This window comes from Melanerpes formicivorus, unplaced genomic scaffold, assembly GCF_026170545.1.
Source record: "Melanerpes formicivorus ecotype bairdi unplaced genomic scaffold, bMelFor1.0.p_v2 SCAF_8, whole genome shotgun sequence".
Classification (NCBI taxonomy): domain Eukaryota; kingdom Metazoa; phylum Chordata; class Aves; order Piciformes; family Picidae; genus Melanerpes; species Melanerpes formicivorus.
This window is the reverse complement of record NW_027142360.1, coordinates 12,947,470-12,968,176: the sequence shown is the minus strand read 5'-3', so window position 1 is coordinate 12,968,176 and position 20,707 is coordinate 12,947,470. Positions and strand designations below refer to the sequence as shown.

Below are 20,707 nucleotides of genomic sequence, written 5' to 3'. Positions count from 1 at the left end.
TTTAAACAGGGTATGAAATACATTCGTAGGTTAGCACAACTTCTCTCAAGGTCACACTGCCTGTGCATAGCTCAGGCATTGTAGAGACGGACACTGGCATTACCTTCTGCCTCCAAGTAGAGGATTTTCTAGAGACAAGTCCCACCTTCTTGACCTGCAAAAATATCCACTGAAAATGATCTCACTAGACCTTAAACACAGACTAAACTCAAAAACATGTGGGTACAGCATGTGTGGGTGCTAAGATCTGCCAGAGTACAGAGGAAGTACATGAGGCGAGGGGAATTTTTCTCTCTGTTGATATCTAGTTAAGAATCATGAGCAAGGCTGCTTCATTGCATGTGTTTATATGGGTGTATCAAGGTCCCTGCATTCTGCTTTCCAAAACATGGCCATAAGCCAAGCCTACTTTTTAAGTGACAGAAGGTGAAACAATTTCCAGTTGCTATGTCAAAATATCTCTTCTATCCCAGTCTCTGATTTCCTTTTCAGCCTAACAGATGATTAAAAAACCCTACCCAAATCTACTAAGCAACTTCCAAATTCTAGATGCAGAATTTATATGTTTCACTTGGGACTGAAGTCAGTTAATGCTTGTAAGTTACTTAGAAGCCTTTGTGTAGGAGATGTTGGCTCCCAAGCAGGCAATGACCTTGTTTTGGTTTTATTAGTGATCTGCAGAGCAAGAGGAAGGCCAGGCTCTGAGCCTAGTCTGTACATCTTTTGAGGAAAGCTAAAGGCAAGAAATCTCCCAGTTGCCATTAATGTCAATAACATCTGCTCCTCAGCTTCTTGTATTCCTCTGGAAAACTGCTGCAGATGGTTTCACTGGATTCACCTTGCAGGAGCCTTCCCTGGGTCAGGATTCTGTGGCTCTAGCAGGAATGTTGATGAAGGGATGGTCAAACATGGGGACATCCCATGGGTGAAGCAGTAGCTGTTTCTATCTGACTTAAATTTCAGCCTTGCTTTTTAGGGGCTGCCTTTTTTAGATATTTTAGCATTATTAAGTAATAAATCCACTGCAAGTTATGTGTAAGGAGGAAATAATTTCTGGACTGTTATTTCATTTCTGAAGCACTGCCATTCAGTTTTGTCATGAGGATTTTGCTGAAGCTAAATGAGAAAAAGAAACCCCTCTAGCAAAATATCTCTTGTATGGAGCCCCCTTTTCATCTGAATCTGGGAACATGAAAGTACAAATCTGTCTCTTGCTGAAAAATCTCATTTCTGTTCTAATTTGTAATAGGTCTCTAGGTGCTGAAGCTATTTTCCTTCCTCTGCAGATTTATCCCAAGAATGTCTCAATGGTCTGGAACTGAGTGCATGTTTAAAGAACACTTTGCTTTCTCCTTTCTCCCCCCTTAGCTGTAGTACAAGGATATGGCTAAGGCACTTGTTGACCAAAATGAGCCAATGGAGATTAAAGTGTTAAATGTGAGTCAGACTGTCTTGCATTAGAGGGTGAGTCAGCTTCAGATATAAAAAAAGACATTTTAAAGAATCTGTTTGGAAAAAAAGTGCTGAATGGAAATATTTCAGCAGACTCTTACAGTCACTGAGAAAAGATGGGGATTTATTAATTGCCATGCAGAAATGATAGCAAGTGTTAAAAGCAATAGTAATGATGAGATCACTCTAAATTGAAGGTACTTCTTAGTGTGTATCATGCCCTGTGTCCTGGGCTGGTCACTTTTAGTAGAGGCAACAGTTACTCAAGGTGAAGGTCAGCAGTGCAAACCCAGGTTAGTGAGTCCCTTGATCTACTAGGTGCAGGTGCCAGAAAAATGTGGGTGATGGGATGTCCTATAAGGAGAATGACTTAACTGCTACCTGTCTGGCTTTAATGGCCTCTGGAGCTGGATTGAGAGTTGAGAATGAAGATATCTGGGCAGCAAAGTCTGGGTGAGCAGCAGAATATGGGACGCTGCCATCATCTCATGGGCATGAGACTTCTTTTGATGTTCACTGAGGCTCAGTCATTTTGGTAGGAGGTTAGGAGGTTTTAAGGGGAAACATGCATTTAGGGATTGGAAAAATTAAAGAGTTGGCAGATATCTATGAAGGTTTTTCCTCTCCAGATTTGTTATACCTCCTTCCTGGGTTTCACAGCATTACCTTTTCAGAAAAAGGATGCTTAGCCCAAAGGGATAATCCTCAGCTGTAAAGCTGGAAAACAGCAGCAGGCAAGAGCTGGTGCTGTGTGACACAAAATAGCTAATGAACTGGCTAAATAGTCATCCAAATTCCCAACAGAAAGAACATATTGGCAAAGAGCAGAAGGATTGCCATTAGCATGGGATGGACTATTGCTGTGCACTGTGTATTGAGCAAATTTATTCCTGAATCCACTCTGTGTGGCTGTAAGCAAAGCTCCTACTCATGTAAAGATGTACCAGCAAACTGTAGTATTGTATTATTATTACACTGTATTGCAAAGGTAGGTGTTATTATGTGCTTTGCCTGGCATTGTTACTTATTATGAAAGGCTACAACACTTGGAGCTTTTAGCGAAGCCAGAGTGGTTGTTATCTGTTTGAGGAAAAGGCAAGGGATTCTTTATTTCCTACTCTAGCTCTTGGTGCTCATGATCCCTGGACTTAAAATTTTATGGGTTTTACTTGTTGTACTCATGTTCACATAGTGTCAGGCTCTGCATGGAAAAAATAAGCCAAGAAGAGGGTGTTTGGTTTTTTTTGTGGTTCCCCCCGCCCCCTTTACAAATAACTACTCATGTTTTGAACCAAGCACAAAAAATGGGAAGTGAAGCCTACTGATCTGACATTTGTTCCAGTGACATCTCAGGAACCACCTCTTCTCCCTCAACTCCATCATTTGCCTACTTGAGTACTCTGGGGCAGTGACAGGACACTCTTTCAGGCTTCCTGGGTCGACTGCTTTCCTGCTGGGCAGCTTCAACAGTTGACAAGAAAGAAAGGCATCAAGTTCTAGGGGCAGGAAGTGTGAGAGTCTACAGAACTCAGGGATGTGGGACCGGTGGAAAGATAAGCATCCTTGGAATACACGGAGGTTGGAAACTTTTATATATGCTTCTGTGGATATGTCTAGGTGGTTCAAGTTGTCATGTGTATGTGTACCAAAGTGGCTCCATCTGCACTGTAGTAAATGTGTGTGTCAGCATGTTGTCTTTGTATTCAGTAACAGTGCTTATATGGTAGAGAAACTGTTCTTACAAGGTTGAAGTATCCACCCTGTTGGTTTCTGCCATAGCAATTTGAATGAGAAGCTAAAGAGGAATTTCCTCTTTAAACATCACGAAGGACTAAATGACTTCAGATGTATCATGTGGAAAACCAGAACTGCTGGGGTGTGACAGAGGGTTTTGCAGGCTCTGAATAATGTTATGCTTCTTATAACCTCTGGTGAATTTATGACATGAAGTACAAAAATTTTACAGTGGCTATGTCAAGGGTAAGAAGACCCAAATTTGACCCGCCCTGAGAATGGAGTTTGCTTAATGCTTCTGATCCTTGTGGTTCTCATTCCCTCTGCAGTTAGGGTGTGGTGTTTGGAATGTAGCAGGTGTTCTCTGCTGCCAACTTGCTAACAGCAGGCACAGAAACATGGGCTACCTTCAGACTGCGGGTACACTGACTCAACCTTTCCTCTATGCCTGCCCCTTTGGTTACCTGAGTGGACAGATCAAGTATTCTTGTCTGAAGGTTATTCCCCACTTGGTTTCCACCAGTTGGTTCAATTGTTATGGTTTCCTTAGATGTGACTTTTCTGTTGTCCTCCCTTTGTTGACATGGAGCTGGTTTTGAGAGTGCCAAAACCAGCAATTTCAGAGCTGCTCAGTTTGGTTTGTAACTCCTCACAGTCAAGATGTTTTTCACTGTGAATGTGGATACATTGCAATGATATGGAAGACAAGGTAATGAGTTTGCAACAGTCCCTTCACAGAAGGTATTAAACACAGGATAATTTTGGACAAAGGAACCCAAATTACTAGTTCCTAATTTTCACTAATGAGTCATAAATATTAATTATCTGATAACTTTATTGTCGTCTCGCATCTGCTTGATTGAAAGATGAGGCCCTGTAGAAGGTTGGAAGCTGCTCTTATGTTGCCTGAGTGCCCGCTCACAGGCAATCTAACATCACAATTCCACTCTTCCCTGTGGTCTCAGCTATTAAGCCCTCATGCTGTGAAGTGCTTTTTTTTTTGGTTAACCCATCAGTTCACTACTTCCCACTTCTCTTACTCTGTTTCATTTGAGCAAACCTTTGTGAAAGTCGTTGTTTCTGTCTCAGCAGCATCCCTCACTGAAAACAAAGCCCAAGTGTTAAAGCCTATAGAACTAATTTATTCAGATTTGTGTTCATACATCTGATTTAGTATCCATTAGAATAGAAAGACTGACTCAGTAATTTCTGCTGTCATTGCTCTGGGCTCTGCCGGTGCAGATAACTGTATGAGCAGTTGTAGTTGGGGTCCAAGACTCTGCACCTTACTTCTGTGTCTTATACATATTTTTCAAGTTTCATGGAATTTTCCCCCCCCTTTTTTTTTTTGGACACATGACAAGGGATGGCAGTGGAGAACCAAAAGTGGTATTACATTTCATTTTAACTTCACCCAGTATGGCATTTCTCCAGGTTTAAAATGGTTTGATTAGCTAAGTATATAAGCACTTGGTGGTTGATATTTTAAAGTTAGGGAAGGTCTAATATCATCTAGCAGGAAACAAACTTTTATGTAAACGAATTTAATGCAGCAAAAGTTGCTTTGGGTGTTTTACATGCTGTTTTATATATGTTTACATAAATCCCCTGTCATGGTTGTTTTTTCCTTTGGCTTCTGCTTGTTCTCCCTTTGGCTCTGCAGGGAGTTGCAGTAGGTGGGAATAGCATGTGTGGGGTGGGGAAGAGGAAAGGTGTGTTGTAAGGCACGCTGTATTAATTGCTGTGAGAAATGTTTGTAGTTTTTGTCTGCCTGCATTCCAGATCCTCCTTTGTAGCTTAACCTGAAGACAGGACTGAGGCAAGGAAATAGATTTGTCATCTAGTCTGAGTTTAAATAGTGGCAATGGTGATAGTAGCTTTCTTGGAAATGATGAGAGGCTTAAATGTTGCTAGAGACAGCAACTAGATGACTTTGAAGTTGATATGTACTTAACCCTTCCATCCCCAAACATACAACTCCTCCTTGCTCTCTGAATCCCGGATCTCTGGCTTTATTTCAGGACTTGATTGATCACAAACATCCTGAAATAAGGGAGAAAGCTCAAGGAGGATGTTAAATTTGGATATCCAAAAATGTTAATTGCAATAGAACCAATTTCCTAACGAGAGCTCTTCTCCACACAAGTCATCTCATCATTGTAGAAACACCACCATAATTAACAGGAGAGAAAATGCACTTATTGGCAGCTCATCACAGAGGCCTAGGCTAGCATATGTCCAGATGTCAGTATCTTTTCCCCTGGCAGGAATATCATCATCATCATCTTCAGGCTCAAAGATGAGGTGTCTCAGATTAGCTGCTGCCTCTCTGCTACTGATGATTTATTAACTGTTCTCTGAATAGTGAATGTGTGATCCTTCTGTCCAGTTATCAGGACCCATAATTACAGTGATTAAGCACTTCTTTGAGCAAAGTAATCCAACAACTTTCTGGATGATTAAATAACCATCCCAGTAAAAAACACTGAAGTGAAGAGGGCAACCTTTCTCCTGTGTCTCTTCTACCTAGCTCTGTTTCTGTCTGGTGTTTTATGTATGAGGCTTATGCTGCACACTTGGACACTGAAGATAAATGCAGTACGTCTGCCTCAGACTGAGAAACAAAATGAATCCAACTCGTGTTATCCACAAAGCAGGCTGGTACAGGCCAAATTAAAAACCCATTCAACTGGAGCAGGTGGTTGGAAGGGTTGTAGTACAATTAATAAAGGATATTTCACTTAAAATGGGCCACAGTTCAAATTCTCTCTTAGGTCTCTGGCAGGGTCATTTGCTTACGCACATCACAAATTAGTTAGGCTTGGAAGTTTTTGCTCAAGACAAACTTGAATGTCAGAGTAGAAGTGGTGCCTATTGAATACAGCTGTATAAATCAAGGAAGCAACAAAAAACTGTTTTCACAGAAAGTGAAGCCATTTGCCTCACTCGAGGGGTTTCCAGCATTTTGAAATGAAGACGTGCAGAAGTATGCTTCAGAAGGGAACACTGTCTCTTAATGAGTACAAAAGGGTGACAGAAGATGATTTTAAGAGTTTGGTACAAAGGATGCAGATTCCCTTTTAAAATCTCTTCTGTGTGCTGCTTCTGCTTCAACTTTCTCCCCAGCCTTTTTCCCTACTCCCACCTAATGCTGCCAGAATTAGAAGCCTGTCCCCATTCCTATCCAAGCGACCCACGGCTCGGCAGCCCTCTTGCATCCTCAGTCTCTTTCTGGTCCAGGCAGACAATTCTCCCTACACATCCCTGAATGTCAGGAACATGTTCTCTGCTCTCGCCCTGTCCTCCTTTTCTATGCACATCCCACTCCTCCCCACCTGTTGCTGGTCATGGAAAAGCAGGAAGAAAAGCAAGCATGAGCATGTGTGCAGAGCCCTGTGCAGCAGGAGAGATGTTAATCTGAGCAAATCCCCAGCTTTGAAAAAATAGCCAAACCCAAAACATTTTTCCCTGGGGTGCCAGTGTTTCTTTGCAGATTGTTGTCCTACTGCCAGTACAGGCAATGGCACCCAGGGGCTGGAAGGACTCTCTTCTTGTTGTGCCTCAGCCTCCAGTTATGTCTACTGTGGCCATCCAAGAAATGCCTACAGAGTATCCACAGTCTGGTTGTAAAACCTGATGAAAAGCTTTTATTACCTGAAACTTCTTCAAGCAGTTGTTAATGATATACAAATTCCTCCTGTTGCATAAGACAAAGCTTTGCTCTGCTAAGTAGACAGTAGGTTCCAAAGACATGCACAACATGATTGTGGTCTCCACACACCCTATGGGTACAGTCCCCCTATGTCGCACATATGCTTAGCTGTAGCACAGGACTGTGACCTCTTCCCACTGCATGCCTAATCATGGCTGTTTTTCTGTATGTCACAAGCCTTGACTTTGCTGAAAGCTGTGTTTAGGGAAGAAGAGTGCTACCTGAGACCTGTTTGTGCTGGTGTCTACAAGCACCATCTCACAATAAGCTGCCTGAGAGGAGCCAGGGGTGTAAGTAAAGGTTGAGCTCATTTGGGTGGGTTTTGACTGATGCTGTCACCCCAAGATGTGGGAGTGCAAAACTGTAGGAGAGAAGTTGGATGAGAGAAGGTGGTTGGGGAGGATTTTACATACATGCAGGAGTATATGGCTTAATGCATTGAGTGTGCTGGAGGTGGCAAACTAGAAAAAAAGAAGTTATCTTAATAAATCTGAGTCACTGGGGGAATGGGGGTGGTGGCAGCGAAGTCTTAGCACAGCAGAGATTCATAAACTGAGGAAGACCCTGTGAAAGTTTTGCATGGGCTGAGCTGTGGAGGAGAAGGCAAGGAAAACTGATGTGATGTGCTAAGTTCTTGCATAGAAGCCCACAAGCTCTTTGCAGTGCCCACCTAGTCCATTACTGTGCTTACCTTGAAGTTTTGAAAACTTCAGATCTGTGCAAATCTTCTGAGTGACTGGAAGTTGCATTTTAAATAAATGGCAAAAGATACTCACTGAACAAATCTTGCACAGTTTTCCCCTTGGCTGCTGGCCACCTCTTTCTAATTCAGTTACTAACTCAGAAGAAACTCTATTGTTTTAAAGTTTCTTTTTAAGGTTGTCCAGCTAGGAATTTATGAGCACAACTGGAGGTGGGAGGCTCATGGGGATTGAAGAAGAAGAAATAACCCCCACAGTGTTTTACTGATGATTTGTGCATGCTGACAGCCTTGAATATACATTTTAAAAAGGGGCTAGCAAAGCCACATGGGATTCCTACATGCACCTCTTCAAAACAAGCAGCCCTCGTGGAGAAATGGGAAAAGCAGAGTGGAGAGGGAGAGGACACTTAGGTTGAATTTAAAAACTACTTTCCTGAAGAATAAGGACCACATTTATCAAGGGAAAGAGACTTATGACAGAAGGCATATGAATTTAAAGTAGGGCTTTGTGTTGGCTTTTTTGTTTTGTTTGTTTGTTTGCTTGTTTTTCCAAAACATGAGTGAACTTTTACTTAATGTTATTTTATTCACTTGTCTCTTCTTTCTATTTATGGGCCTCACCTGCATGCATAAATGTCCTCAGACAGGGCTGCTTCTGTGTTGTTTCAAAACCTTCTGGGAGTGGAAAGTAGCCTGAATGTCAAAAGGGTTTGGATACTAAGAAATTACAGTTTGGCAGAGTAGAGATTAAAGTGGATAGTCTGCATTAGTAGAGTTGGATATTTGAACTCTGAACTTTGCATTAAAGGACTGCCAATTTAAGAAATTATACTTCTAAAAGAGCAGTAGGGAAGCCTAGCTGCAGTCCTCCCAAACAGAAATGTGAAAACATCCGTGTGTGCTGCACAAGCAGAGAGCTATACGCAAAGCACAGCAAATAGTGCAACTACTTGTGAAACACACTGTAACAGCCCTTGAAAGATGTGACTTGTCAGAGCTGCTGGATCTTTCAGCGACATGCAGGCCAATCTAAGACTTGAATTGGCCAGGAATCAGCAGTCCAGCTGCATTCAAAATTGTGCCCTCATCCTCTGGAGGCAGCCTGAGCATTGCAAAATCTTCCATGAGGACAATGATTCATATGCCAGTGAACAGCTGCTGAAAATCCCTAGGTATGTCCAAACAATTCTGAAACTGATGCCTTGTGTGAGTTTTTGCTTTGTTTTGTTGTTGTGGTATGAACAAAGGACTACCTAAATTATTTCAGTTTCAGGTAAATAAGATGCTGGTTTGATAGCCTGCTTTGGTGTTGCATGCAGTGGGAGTTCACCTTCTTGAGATTCCCCTTTTGCCTGCTCTTTCCCATCTTGACACTATGAATTTTCTAGATCTTTCCAAGCAAATTAACAAAGTAGGATCACTCTTTCTTTGGATGGTATCTGTTGCACTAGAAAGTGTTATGAAGGGAAGAACAGCTTCAGAATCTCTGCATTTAACATGCCTGCAGAGATGGAAAGCATGGTTAGACTGTTGCACATGCACACAAAGCCAGGCAGCTTTATTCCTTCACCCAACATCCCTTGCCACTTCATTTCTTTGTTTCTCTTTCAAGCAAATGCATGGGAAAAGAAATATGTCTCTGAGTGGGAGTTACCACCTTCTAAAGATTGGCTTAAGATCAGCTGAAACAAAGTTTGCTTGTGACCTACATAATTCTGGCCTAGATCTCTGGTCCATGGAAAGGATAAAACATGCTTCATGTTAAAAAGCTCTAGGCCACTGCAGACACTTTGTTTTTTCGTTTGTTTAGGGTTTAGCTAGCTTTCCTTTCCATTTTCAGCTTTCAGCTCTGAAACATCTTTCTGGGGCTGTACCCTCAGTAATGGCATTAAAATTGCACTGTGTAAGCGTAGTAGAGTAGTGCAAGGCTGATGCTGCAGACTGCAGGAGGTGGAAGGTGCCATAAGGAGACATGGGAAAGCTTTAATCTAAAATAATTTGGATTAGGTGTCTCTTTCATTGCAGTGTTTGGCTTTCAAGCTGTGTTGTCCTACCTGCTGCTGTCTTGGCACTCCTTTCTCTCCTATCTGTTGAATCCAGAGAACACACATGCATGACGCACACTTCTGCATCATGGTGGCTGCTTCTGCCAAATTGTGGATTTTGGACTTGAAAAGCTCTGTTGAGAAAGGGAGAGAGGAGGAGAGGAGGGTTGCCAAACATTCTGCTCTTTTTGATCTCTTTTTTTGGGGGTGGAGGGTTAAAGGGAGGTTGCCAAACATTCTGCTCTTTTTGATCTCGCTTTTGGGGATGGAGAGTTAAAGGGAGGAGAGGGACTGAGCAGCCCATAAAGAAGACTACTAATGCCAGTTTATTTGACAAGCAAAACAGATAAAGATTAGGGTTCCTATGGCAACTGTCTACCAGCAGAAGCACCTCAAGGATGAGGGGTGGGGGGATGATGAAATGGTTTAGCACAAGGCCCCAACATTTTGGATTAAAAAGACCTTATCCCAACTGCAGCAGCATCATCAACTCATATCCTGAAGAATATTTCTCTCTGACTGGCATCAAAGGCAGAGGACAAATTCTCTATGTTAGTGTAGCTAGGTCTTGAAGTCATAAGGCAGAGTATTTTACAGATAGCCCTAAATTCTGTTCCCTGTCTGAAGGAGTGGGAGATGGCAGATGAGAGAGAAGGGCCCTAGAAGATGAGTGGCAAGTGCAGAATGGGCATTAATGAATGCTTATGGATATGATGTCTACTTGTCACCCCTGCTCTGGGAGGTCCTAGGAGCCATGCTCCTTCTCTTACATCTGAGGAAGCCTGGAAAGCAGCTTTCTTCACTGGCCTTCAGACCATCCCATCTCATAATCAAAGCCAATAAATGTATGTGTAAGCTTGCTCTTTCAGCAGAAACTTAAAACATCAGTTTGTTTTGTTTTTTTTCGGAGGGGGGGGGTCTTTGTTTTTTGTTTGGTTGTTTTTAGTATGTGTGGTGGTGGTGGTTTGGGGTTTTTTAATAATCAGTATTTCCTTTTTATTTATTTATTTATTTTTTAATTCAATGGTCCTCCAAAAATCTGGGTGCTTGTGTTTGTTCTCTGGTCCATGCCAGACCTCCTACTGAAAACATCTCTCACCAGATAGTGTGTTTTTTTTCTGTTTGGAGTTAAACTGCCAAAGCATGTAGTCATACGATTCTGGGAGTGAGAGGAGGCTGAAGGAGGTTAAGTATAGCTTTTGTTTAGATCAGCACTGTATGGAAAATAACCATCCTTATACAGCCTCAAGGCTCTGTAGTGGAGGTCTTCATGAATAGCTCCCTGATCATCTCTAGTTCTGGGAGGTTGATTGAGTGATTTCCTTAATTGGATTTTGTTTGTTCAATTTCACTTTCTTGATTTTTTTTTTTTCTGTGTGGTTTTGTTTTTGTTTTTTACTTGTTATTGTCATGCCCTTCTATCTACTGGAAAGATACCCACACTTCATGCTGAGAAAGAATTGTATTTGTCCCTTGGCATCTGGTGGTTGATGGAGCTTCCATCAGAGCATGTTACTGCTAAGCAGAGGACACAGGGAATCTTTCCCTGCTTGTCCTGGGGTGTGCACACAGAGACATGCACTAGCTTGTGCCAGCAAGAGTGTGAGAGTCTGTCAATCAATTGGCTAGTGAAATCCAAAACTGGGCAGATTTTGGTATTCATGGAGTAAATTGTAAGTTGTGAGCTTGTCCCACAAGAAAGAGCTGTTGCTTGAGTTGCATGCTAGAATCTGTGCCTGGTTTCATGAGCATTGGCTATCCAAGGCTAAACTATATAGTTCATTCCAGGCTAGGTAAGTACATGGAAGATGAGGACTTATCTACCCTTTCTACTTTTAGCTAGGATGTGGAATGAACATGGATGGGAAAAAGATAGGAGATGTGAGCCTAGAGAAGACTGATACAAACCCCTGAATATAATTTGGGAAAATAAATTATAATGTGAAGGTTTTAACTGGGGCAGAGCAAGAAAAGCACAATATATGCTGTGTGGGTAGGAATGAGGTGGAGGAGTAGGGACTGAACAGGATAAAAAGGGACGGGCGGAATGGTTAGGGAAGGAAATGAACTGGGTAAAAAGGGAGAGATTTTTTAAGGCAATGGAAGGTAGGTGGTTTAATGGAGAAGGTGGAAGAGGGAAGGCAGGCAAAGAAAATTAGTATAACGAGAATACTGAATTAAAGAGGTGTGTGGGGTGGATACCAAAAGGTGGGAGCAGGGAAAGGAGGAGAAAATATCTTATTACCTAGGTAAAGGAAGGTTTTTAGAGATATAGTATTAATTTTGAAGTTTTTGTGTGTAGCTAAGGTTAATTTGAGACTATTATGGACATCAAAAACCTCAAGGGAAAAAAAAAGATATAAAAGAAGGGGGGGAAAAAAGTGGGAAAATAAAAAGAGTAATTAAAAAAAAGCCAAAGGGGAAAAAACTATAAAGGCAGCAAGGGTGTACTTATAAGGTTACTTTGTAGACACTGCTAAGAGGAACTCCTCAGATTGACAAGTTCCTATGAGCTCCCAAAGACTTTATCTTTGTATTTCTCCTAGAACCTGTAAAAAGCCCCATGGAGACATGAAGCTAGGCAGCCAGGGCACAAATGTCTTTCCCAAAGGTAAATAATACCTCCACAGCTGCAGAGTATGCCTGCCTTGAGAAGCTGAGAAAAATGCCCTCCACCCCACCTCTACCCATATATTTGCTACATAAATTTAGGGTTTAATTTCTTCCTTCTGTTCACAGAATACCATTAGTATGTGTAGGGCTGGGTAGTATGAATGGTTTGGAGTAATTTATACAAAAGCCTGACTTTAAGTACTTGAATTCAGTGGAAAGGGCTAATGCCATCCTCAAGTGGCAGATGTGATCTGTGTATCTTAAGTGGCTGACAGAATGAACCATATAGTACATGACTTATAATGCTCAGTCTGCCCTGTGACCAATGGCCAAACTATCTTAGAAGTCATCTATTTTCATTCTCTTTTGCTCATCCTGGCTGCCCTAGGGCAGCTATGACGAGTTATGGAGGGCAGAGTTTAGGGAAATGCCTGTAAGCTTGAGCTGCATAGCCAGCAGTGACAAAAAAACATGAGGGTGTATGGAATTCTCCTGCAGATCCATAAAACTTGCATTTCAGTAGCAGTGATGTGCCTGCCACCACTTCTACACCAGACCTCAGTGCATCCTGCACTCTGAATGAATTCATGAGTATAGCCTATGGCATATTATTTCTCCCTCTTTCTGGTCTGCCTGCTAAACAGTGTATTAAGGAAAGCTGTGATGCCTACCTTAGGCACTCACTTGTGGCTAAATTCTGTCAGAGAAAGAGAAGTGCCAAATACATTTTCTGGTTTGTAAGCACCCTGAAGGAATTCTTCTAGGGGGGTTTGTAGTCATTCAACCCCTCTGCCTACCAGACCTTTCATAAATCTCCATTTAATAGTCAAAGACTGAGTCAGACTAAGTGGTAGATGAGGTGAGGCCTCAGGGGTCTGCAGCCAGACAGAGAGTCTGTCAGACTGAGCTGTTTATGTGAAGTTTAATACTGACATGACTATGTTCTAAGCAGGCCTTCACTCTCTCAAGCTTAATTTCAGTTTATTTGATCTCTCACATTGTCCCTTCTGATCTCCAGTCAGAAGTTTTCTTTCAGCAGTTGTCACTATCAGGAGCAGGTTTTAGTGCATCGCTCCTCTGACTGAGTTACCTTTTCATTGGGAAATGATGTTTTCCCTTCACCTGGTAACCTTCCACTCCTGCTTCCTCTGTCCTCTGCACCAGTATTCTGAATTAGGAGTAACTTCTGGATACTAAAGCCTATTTGAAGTAAAATAAGGTATGCTATTAGAGCTGCACACGAAATGTAGAATTTCAGTGATAGGCAGAACACAAGTGGAGATCAGTCACACCTTTGGTAATTCTATGGAAAAAAAAACCTTCCTGTTTGTGTGAGGTTTGCAGTGTGTGTGCCCATCAAAAACATCCTTTTAAATTTGTTTTGAAAGGATGGTGGAAAATCCAACAAAGATTTAAAAACAAACAAAAAGGTGATGAAGGCTTGGATGGAACTGTACTGGCCACTGCTTCCCATCCCTGTGATCACAGGTAAACATATCACAATTGGCACAGTCTGGATTTGCAGGGAAAAAAGCCCTTTCTCTTTTCTCACACCACAAACTCTAAAGAACTCTAATATTCCTGTAGCAAGATTAAGACCTTCTAGAACAAGGTGTTCTGTGCCACAAGGAGCCAGCAAGAGAGATGTCAGACATTGCCACCCACCTGGGTCCCTGTAAGGATTGGGAATCTGGGGGTGAAAAATACCTAGATGATCTTAGGGAAAAGCACAATATCATCTGCTGTAAAGAACGGTGGGAAAATCCCAGTGACTTCTACTCTGAGCTTGTGGGAAAGGTATTCCTGATTTTGAGGTGGTGAGTGCCTCAGTCATGTATCTATGGACAAGACACCAGTTAAGCAGCTGAGGATTTGACTGTGTGATTAACGGTGCTATTGCTCCCTGCCCAAAGTCTCAAATAGTGAATTTTCACTGTAACAAAGACAATAAGCATAGAAATTAAAGTAAGACAATATCTCCAGCCTATGACATCCATTAAATCTATTAAAGTAAGTAAAGAGTTATAAAGAAGGTTAATTTCTTCTTTTACAGAGTCTCAATATAATGGCATAATCTGAGACTCCTAGCACTGATCCTTGCTAAATTGCCTCCCACTCTCTCATGGTGTTAACTACTTTGTGCAAGTGTAAAAAAGATGGGAAAGGTCACTCCTCCTCTGCCTGATCCCTGGCTCTCTTCTACTGAAAAGTGAACCTGCTTCTTTTAATCTCTAAATGGGTTTTACCTGTCCCTAATTCATAGCAGTCCAGCTGCACTTAAAACCTCCATTGTCTTAATTATGAGTGCTGTTGGTTTGTGTTGAACCAGCAGTCTTGTTTTGAGAAATTCTCTTGTTTGTTTTGGGCATTAAATATTTAAAGCTTCCATTTTGGTGTGTATTTTTTTGGCTGGCAAAACTGTTTGAATGATTTTTCTTTGTTTCCCCCCCTGGTGTGCTTGCCCTCCAGCACTGGCTAGGTAAGCAATTTTATAAAAGGAAGGCTTTTCTTTTGCTCCTGACACAGCTTTTTTTTTTCTTTTGATAGCTTCAAGCTACGAGTTTCTCATGATGAAACCTTCTGCACATCTCTGGAGCTTTTTAAAGAAAATGTCCTCCTCCCACTTCTCAAACTTGGGTGGCTTTGTGCCACTGTTCTTACTGTGTGCAGGCTGCCTGTCACAGAGCGGCATGGAGGCTTAGCTGATGCTCTCTTTTTCTCCTTCCCTGTGGTATGAGATACAGCTTGTTGTGTCATGACTGGGCACTGTCTGCCCATGATGACAGCTTTGCTGTGATAAACTTTGAGAGACAAATGGTTTCTTCTAGTGGAAATGCCTGATTTTCTCCATCTCAATATCTGATTGATAATTAGGACAAATGGTTGGTTGTTTTCACATTGCTGTACTCCCGCAGTGTAAAATGGCTTTCAGACTGAGATTACCACCAAGACAGGAAATAAGAAAGACCTGAGCATGTGTTATCAGCTCTGAAAAGGGAGGCAGCTACTGCAAGGACAAAATCAGTGCTGATACCTCAGCATGTGCTGGGGCAAATACTTGGCTGCAGCTGCTTTCCTTAGGCAGGAGGAATTTTAAACTGCTGCTTGCCTTATTTGTACTGATGAAGCTTAGCTGGCTGTCAGTGAATGACATCTGGCAGATAGAAGCAGCCTATTTAGTGTTTGTAGAAGGAAAGCACTAAGAATTTCCAGAAATAAGCATTTTATACTAGAAAAAAAAATATAAAAATAGATATGATCTGCAAAGTGCAGTTGAACCCAGTGACTAAGACAAAAAAGATAACCCCCAATCTAGGATCCAGTAATTTTGGAACCTACACTGCATTGGGGTAACTTTTTGTAAAAGGAGGACAAAATGCTTGGTGCGTGCTTGTGCCTGACTTCCAAAGCCAGAGGCAGAAATACTCCAAGGAAGGTTTTGAAAAGTACTTCTCCCTGATTCAAAGGCAGAAGATACCCTGGTGGGGCCATACCTGGAGCATTGTGTTCTGGGCTCCCCAGTTCAAGAGGGATGGGGAATTACTGGAGAGCCCAATGGAGGGCTGTGAAGATGATTAGGGAACTGGAGCATCTCTTGTGAGGACAGGGTTAGAAATCTGGGGGTCTTTAACCTAGAGAAGAGCAGATTGAAAGGGGATCTTGTAAATTAATATAATATTTAAAGGGTGGAGGTCATGAGGATAGGGCTGGGCTCTTCTCAGTGATATCTAGAGATAGGACAAGGGGAAATGGGGACAAACTACAACACAGGAGGCTTCACCTGAACTTAAGGAAAAACTTTTTTTACTTTGCAGGTGATGAAGTACTGTAGCAGGCTGCCCAGAGAGGTTGTGAAGTCTCCTTCTTTGGAGACTTTCAAAATCTGCCTGGATGCTTTCCTGTGCAACCTGATCTAGGCAAACGTGCATTAGCAGGGGTGTTGAACTAGATGACCTCCAGAAATCCCTTCCAACTCCTACCATTCTGTTCCTGAAAAGCAGTTTGCTCTAACAGGCACATTGTTCTTTACATGCCCTGCAGGCTGTGCTGGGAGGTGAGGTGAGCCATGTGGTGGGGTGAGTGAGAGTCTGGGTTAATTTGGCAAAGGTAACTGCAGGACTGGGCGTGACAGTGAGGAAGGTCATCAGCAAGAATGTGTAATTAAATGCAACTGCACGGTGGAACAGTGTATTTCCCCCAGTCTTTAGAGACCAAGGATGGCCTAAGCCAAGAAAAATGAAGGATTTTTACCAGCTGGAAGCCTACCTCTGGCATATTCAATTAAGGACAGGTCAGGGGATTGTCCTAGAAGTGTCTAGAACCAACTGGTGAGGAGGTTGGAAGTTTTGCTGCTGACTCAGTGCCTGAGGCAGTCTTTGCCTCCTGCCATGTATGCAGAGGCAGCTATGATTCTCCTGCACTCACCAACTGACAGTCTTTACCCTCGGAGCTCCTGAGCATGAGCACTGAAGTTTTGCAGGTACCCTTTGGGGGCTTAGTGCAATAGTGATTTTTATTTTTTTTGGTTTCTTTATTCTGTCTAGCTCCCATGCACTATACACAGCAAAGAGATCTTCTCATGACCCTTTTCAGCCCTACTGATAAAGACCTCAGCACCCGCTAAATATTTTGAGCTTTGTGGTTACAACTGAAAAAGGAAGTAAAAGATTTCATACTGAGCTTTGCAAACTATGCCAAGGGTTTCATAAAGTGGCTATTTTTAGCATGTCATAAAAATATAAAGCCCCATTTTTATCCCTTCAATCTCTGCAAAATTAATTGAAAGCGTTTTACCTTGCTCCCTGCTTCCCTGACTTTCAGAAACTAGCTGACTTTAGGACCCAGGAGGGAAAGCATCATCAGATGTTGGCAAAGCTGGCCATGTTGTGTTTCTATTTTTAGCAGGCATGTGTCGAACTACCTTGTCATTCTTTTCTTAGCATCAGCTGGACGAGCTCAGCTATCAATTATCCATGAAGCTAATGATAATACAAGGAAAGCTATGTAAAACAGGTGCTTAGTAGAGAGAGAAAAAGGGGGGTGTGTGGTAGGTGACAGGGCAGGGAGAGATGGTTTTAGGAACTAAAAAAGATCTTTTTGCTCAGCCTGAAAACCCTTATTATCTGTAATAATTATTAATAACAGTGGTGCCTGCACAAAGTCATTGTGACTGCTTTCAGCTGGTACATCCCTCCCAAATGCTATTTCTCTCATTTATTTTCATTGTGTTGGCAATCATAGGCAGTGGGGTTTTCTTTCTTTCCTTTTATCTATTTTTTTTTTTCTCCTTTGCTTTTAATAGACCTTAAGCTGGATGTTCTCCTCCCCCCTTTCTGTCCTGGCTTCTGATATTTGGGTTGGTAATAGTAGGTTCTAGTTTCCTTGTGAAAAACTGAGCCTCTGATATTTCTCGTGCTTGGATATTGCACGTCTCCATTTGTTTCCTCTTTTATCTCTGTTTCAGAGAGGATTTTGCCTGTAAGGAATCTGAAGGGAGAAGGGAACAAGCGAAGGGGTGTCATTCCACTGGTTGCCAATGACAAAGCTGATTGTCAGCAATTTATCAGCCTTTTTTTTTTTTTTTTCTGATGGCTTGGCTTGGCTTTGCTCTCTAAGCGTATGGGAGGAGGACAGCGTGAACTGTGCTCTTGACAGCAGCTCAGGTTCTGACACCATCTGCCACCTAATCCACTTCCAAAGGAAGGGTCTGACGTCTGTGTGCATGTGTGTGCACATATGTGCTCCCCACGTAGCCATACATCATTCAGCAGACTCTCACTGACCAGCTTGCAAGCGCCATTTCTTTCACAAGAATTAGCCTTTGATACTGCTCTTCTTTCTCCTGCTTTAGATTTCCCTAATTCAGTTTGACATACTGTGGTGGGAGGCAGAGGTGGGGACTTAGGAGTTGAAACTGGAGAAGATTGCCTCAAAAACTGGACACCTTTCTGTTTTCCTATGTAGCTTGGCTCTCTGAGGTGCTGGACTTTCAGATATTTTTTTTTTCCTCTTGCTGGAAATTATGAATGTGGGATGCATGGATTTCCTTTGCAAAAACAGCAGGAAACAAAACAGGTGTGAGTTATCCATGCCAGGCTCCTTGGATAGCTGGTAAGTGGGCTCTTGCAGGAACTGTTGAATTTTAAGCTTCTCAGTGACATAATGGCCAGTCTTGTCTGACTGCTGTTTGCAAGTGCTGAATGTATTTCAGGCTTTCCAGATCTCCTTCCTGAATAATATGTGAAGAATGACAGTTATCATCACATGTGACGCTGTGTTGATCTGCTGATGGTTTTAGATGCATTATATTCAACACAGTTCACTGATTGTGCTGGACTGTGTTTGCTCATGGCATTCAGTACTGTGTACACACAATGCTGTCGCAAAATGGCTGGAGAATTGAGATGGGAAGAGAAAAAGGGTTTGGGGATGGTTGGGAGGGATGTAATAATGTGTGTTCAGAAATGCCAGTCATTTTGCCAGTCATCAGTTATGCCATTTTTCTGGATATGTTTGAATTGGCTTCTGGAAAACAGTAGCCCTCTCTGCTGCTGGGAGCCTCACACCTGAGGCTCCGCTGAGAGCTGTGTGATATCTTCCTGATGTGCCCCATGCAGAACCCTTTTTTCTCCCTTATTCCTGACTGAGGAGGAAGGAATTAATACTCTGTTCAAAAGTTAACACAGCCTTTGGAAAGGCATCCTTACCTCTGCCAAACATGGAACCAGGAATTCCACTTGCCTGCCGTGTTCTGCCATGTAATGCAGAGGGTTTGACCCAGGGCTTCCTGACAGAGTTGGAAAAAGATTGATATTGTCTGTAGGGGCCTTTAGATGAGGCTAAATTGAGACTCTCATTGGTTCCTGTGCATTTCTACTTTGCTTTGTGGTCGATTGATTTATTTATTTGTTTCTCCATCTGCCTTTGGGGACCACCCCTCCTTGTTTTCCAGGCACATGGTAATGGGAAGAAGTTACTTGCTTGTGTGACACTCAAAGTTTTCTGCATCATACTACTGAGTATGGACCAGAAGAATCTTGCTGTTTGGTTACACTTTGATGCATCAATCACTCTTAAAATAATACTAATAAAAAAATCATATTGAATAGTGCTCTAAGTGGGAAAGCAAAGGAATTTCATGGTGAATTTGAGAGATTTCTACATAAAACCCAGTTATCTGGTAATATTTCTGGTGTGTTTTATTGCTCTTCTAATAGAAAACTGGATTTTTTTTTGACTCTTTAAGACTTCTTGTGGAGATATCCAAAGAAAGCTTTATATTAATACCTTATTGACCTGTATTGATGAAACATGAAAACCTCCCTCCCTTTCCCACTACAGAAAATTGCTGTCATTTGTCACTTCTAAAAGGAGGCAGGGGAATAATTCTCCACCTTCAGATAGAAATTTAATATTGATCTGATGAAGACAGAATATTTCAGTCAATCGATTAAAGAACTTGTGTTCCAATCCTTGTTTCAGCTTTTTATGTTGGATTGTATCCTATTTCCAACAAGACACAAGCTTCAGAACAAAGTAATAGTTGAACTGGCAGAACTGTGTGATGCTGTGGTTTCATTTAGAGGAGGTTGTCCTTCACGTTTTGCTCTTGTCTCTGTAGGGAAAATAGCAGTGTGCACATGGAGGAAATAGTCTCCTAAGTCACACTTTTTGCTTGAACATGCAGTAATTTTTCAGTGAGATGTGATCTACAAGGCAGTGGAAATGATGGTAACAAGTGTGATGTGTTTGTGAGTATGGTGTCTCATCATGAATTTGTAGTATTTAGAAGGTGGTCTGTTCTCTAGTATGCTTGTTTCCCAGCAGAAAATACTGTCTAATGACTACTAATTAATCTTGATGTAGGTTACCTAAGGTAAAACCAAAACTACTTTCATTGCTGAAACATCTCTAGGGAAATAAAAGTGCTGTTTTCAGTTCTAGAAATTTTAGTGATTAGAGGTTTTTTCAGTTTTATCTCTCTGCTTCTGTCTCTACTGTTCTGCCTCAGCATGGGTGCTGTGTCTCACAAGCATAGAACATTGCCAACCTTCTCTTGAGATCTTGACAGGTCTATTGCAGGGAGCGATGAGGAATCCCCATGGGCATATGTATTCCCTTCCTGCCACTAGCCAAGTAGCCGGGAGCCCCAGAGGAAAGCTGATCCTCATGGGAGGTACAGATGGATCTTGCAGTTGAAAGGTTGGAAAATTACAAATAAACTTCTGGAAAAGCATGTATGTTTGAGCCAGATTTCATGCATGTAAGCAGAGCAATGTTGTCTGGATGCATGTTTTCAGAAGGCTGGTCAGCTTATTGCAGGCAAACTTAGCAGGCACTGCTAACCTGAAACCTTGAGAAAAAGCAAAAGCGCAGGCAAACCAAACCCCCTGATATCCCCACTCTCCTTCCAACACTGGAAGCAACTGGAAAAAAACAGTCCAACAG

General features: G+C 42.1%; 1 protein-coding gene across 7 annotated transcripts in view; it reads left to right on the top strand.

Moving 5' to 3' along the window:
• DGKI (diacylglycerol kinase iota) overlaps nucleotides 1–20,707 on the top strand; it is a 207,621-nt gene that overhangs the window by 21,818 nt on the left and 165,096 nt on the right. For 3 of the 7 annotated variants that reach the window (XM_068142171.1, XM_068142170.1, XM_068142169.1), the window contains exon 1: nucleotides 18,092–18,370. The exons of 3 other annotated variants lie outside the window; for them this stretch is intronic. In XM_068142171.1, coding sequence (XP_067998272.1) covers nucleotides 18,282–18,370 — 89 coding nt within the window. In that variant the 5' untranslated portion in view covers nucleotides 18,092–18,281. Of the gene's footprint in view, nucleotides 1–18,091; nucleotides 18,371–20,707 lie in introns of those variants that run through there. One more of the 7 variants, XM_068142172.1, reaches the window with a different exon arrangement.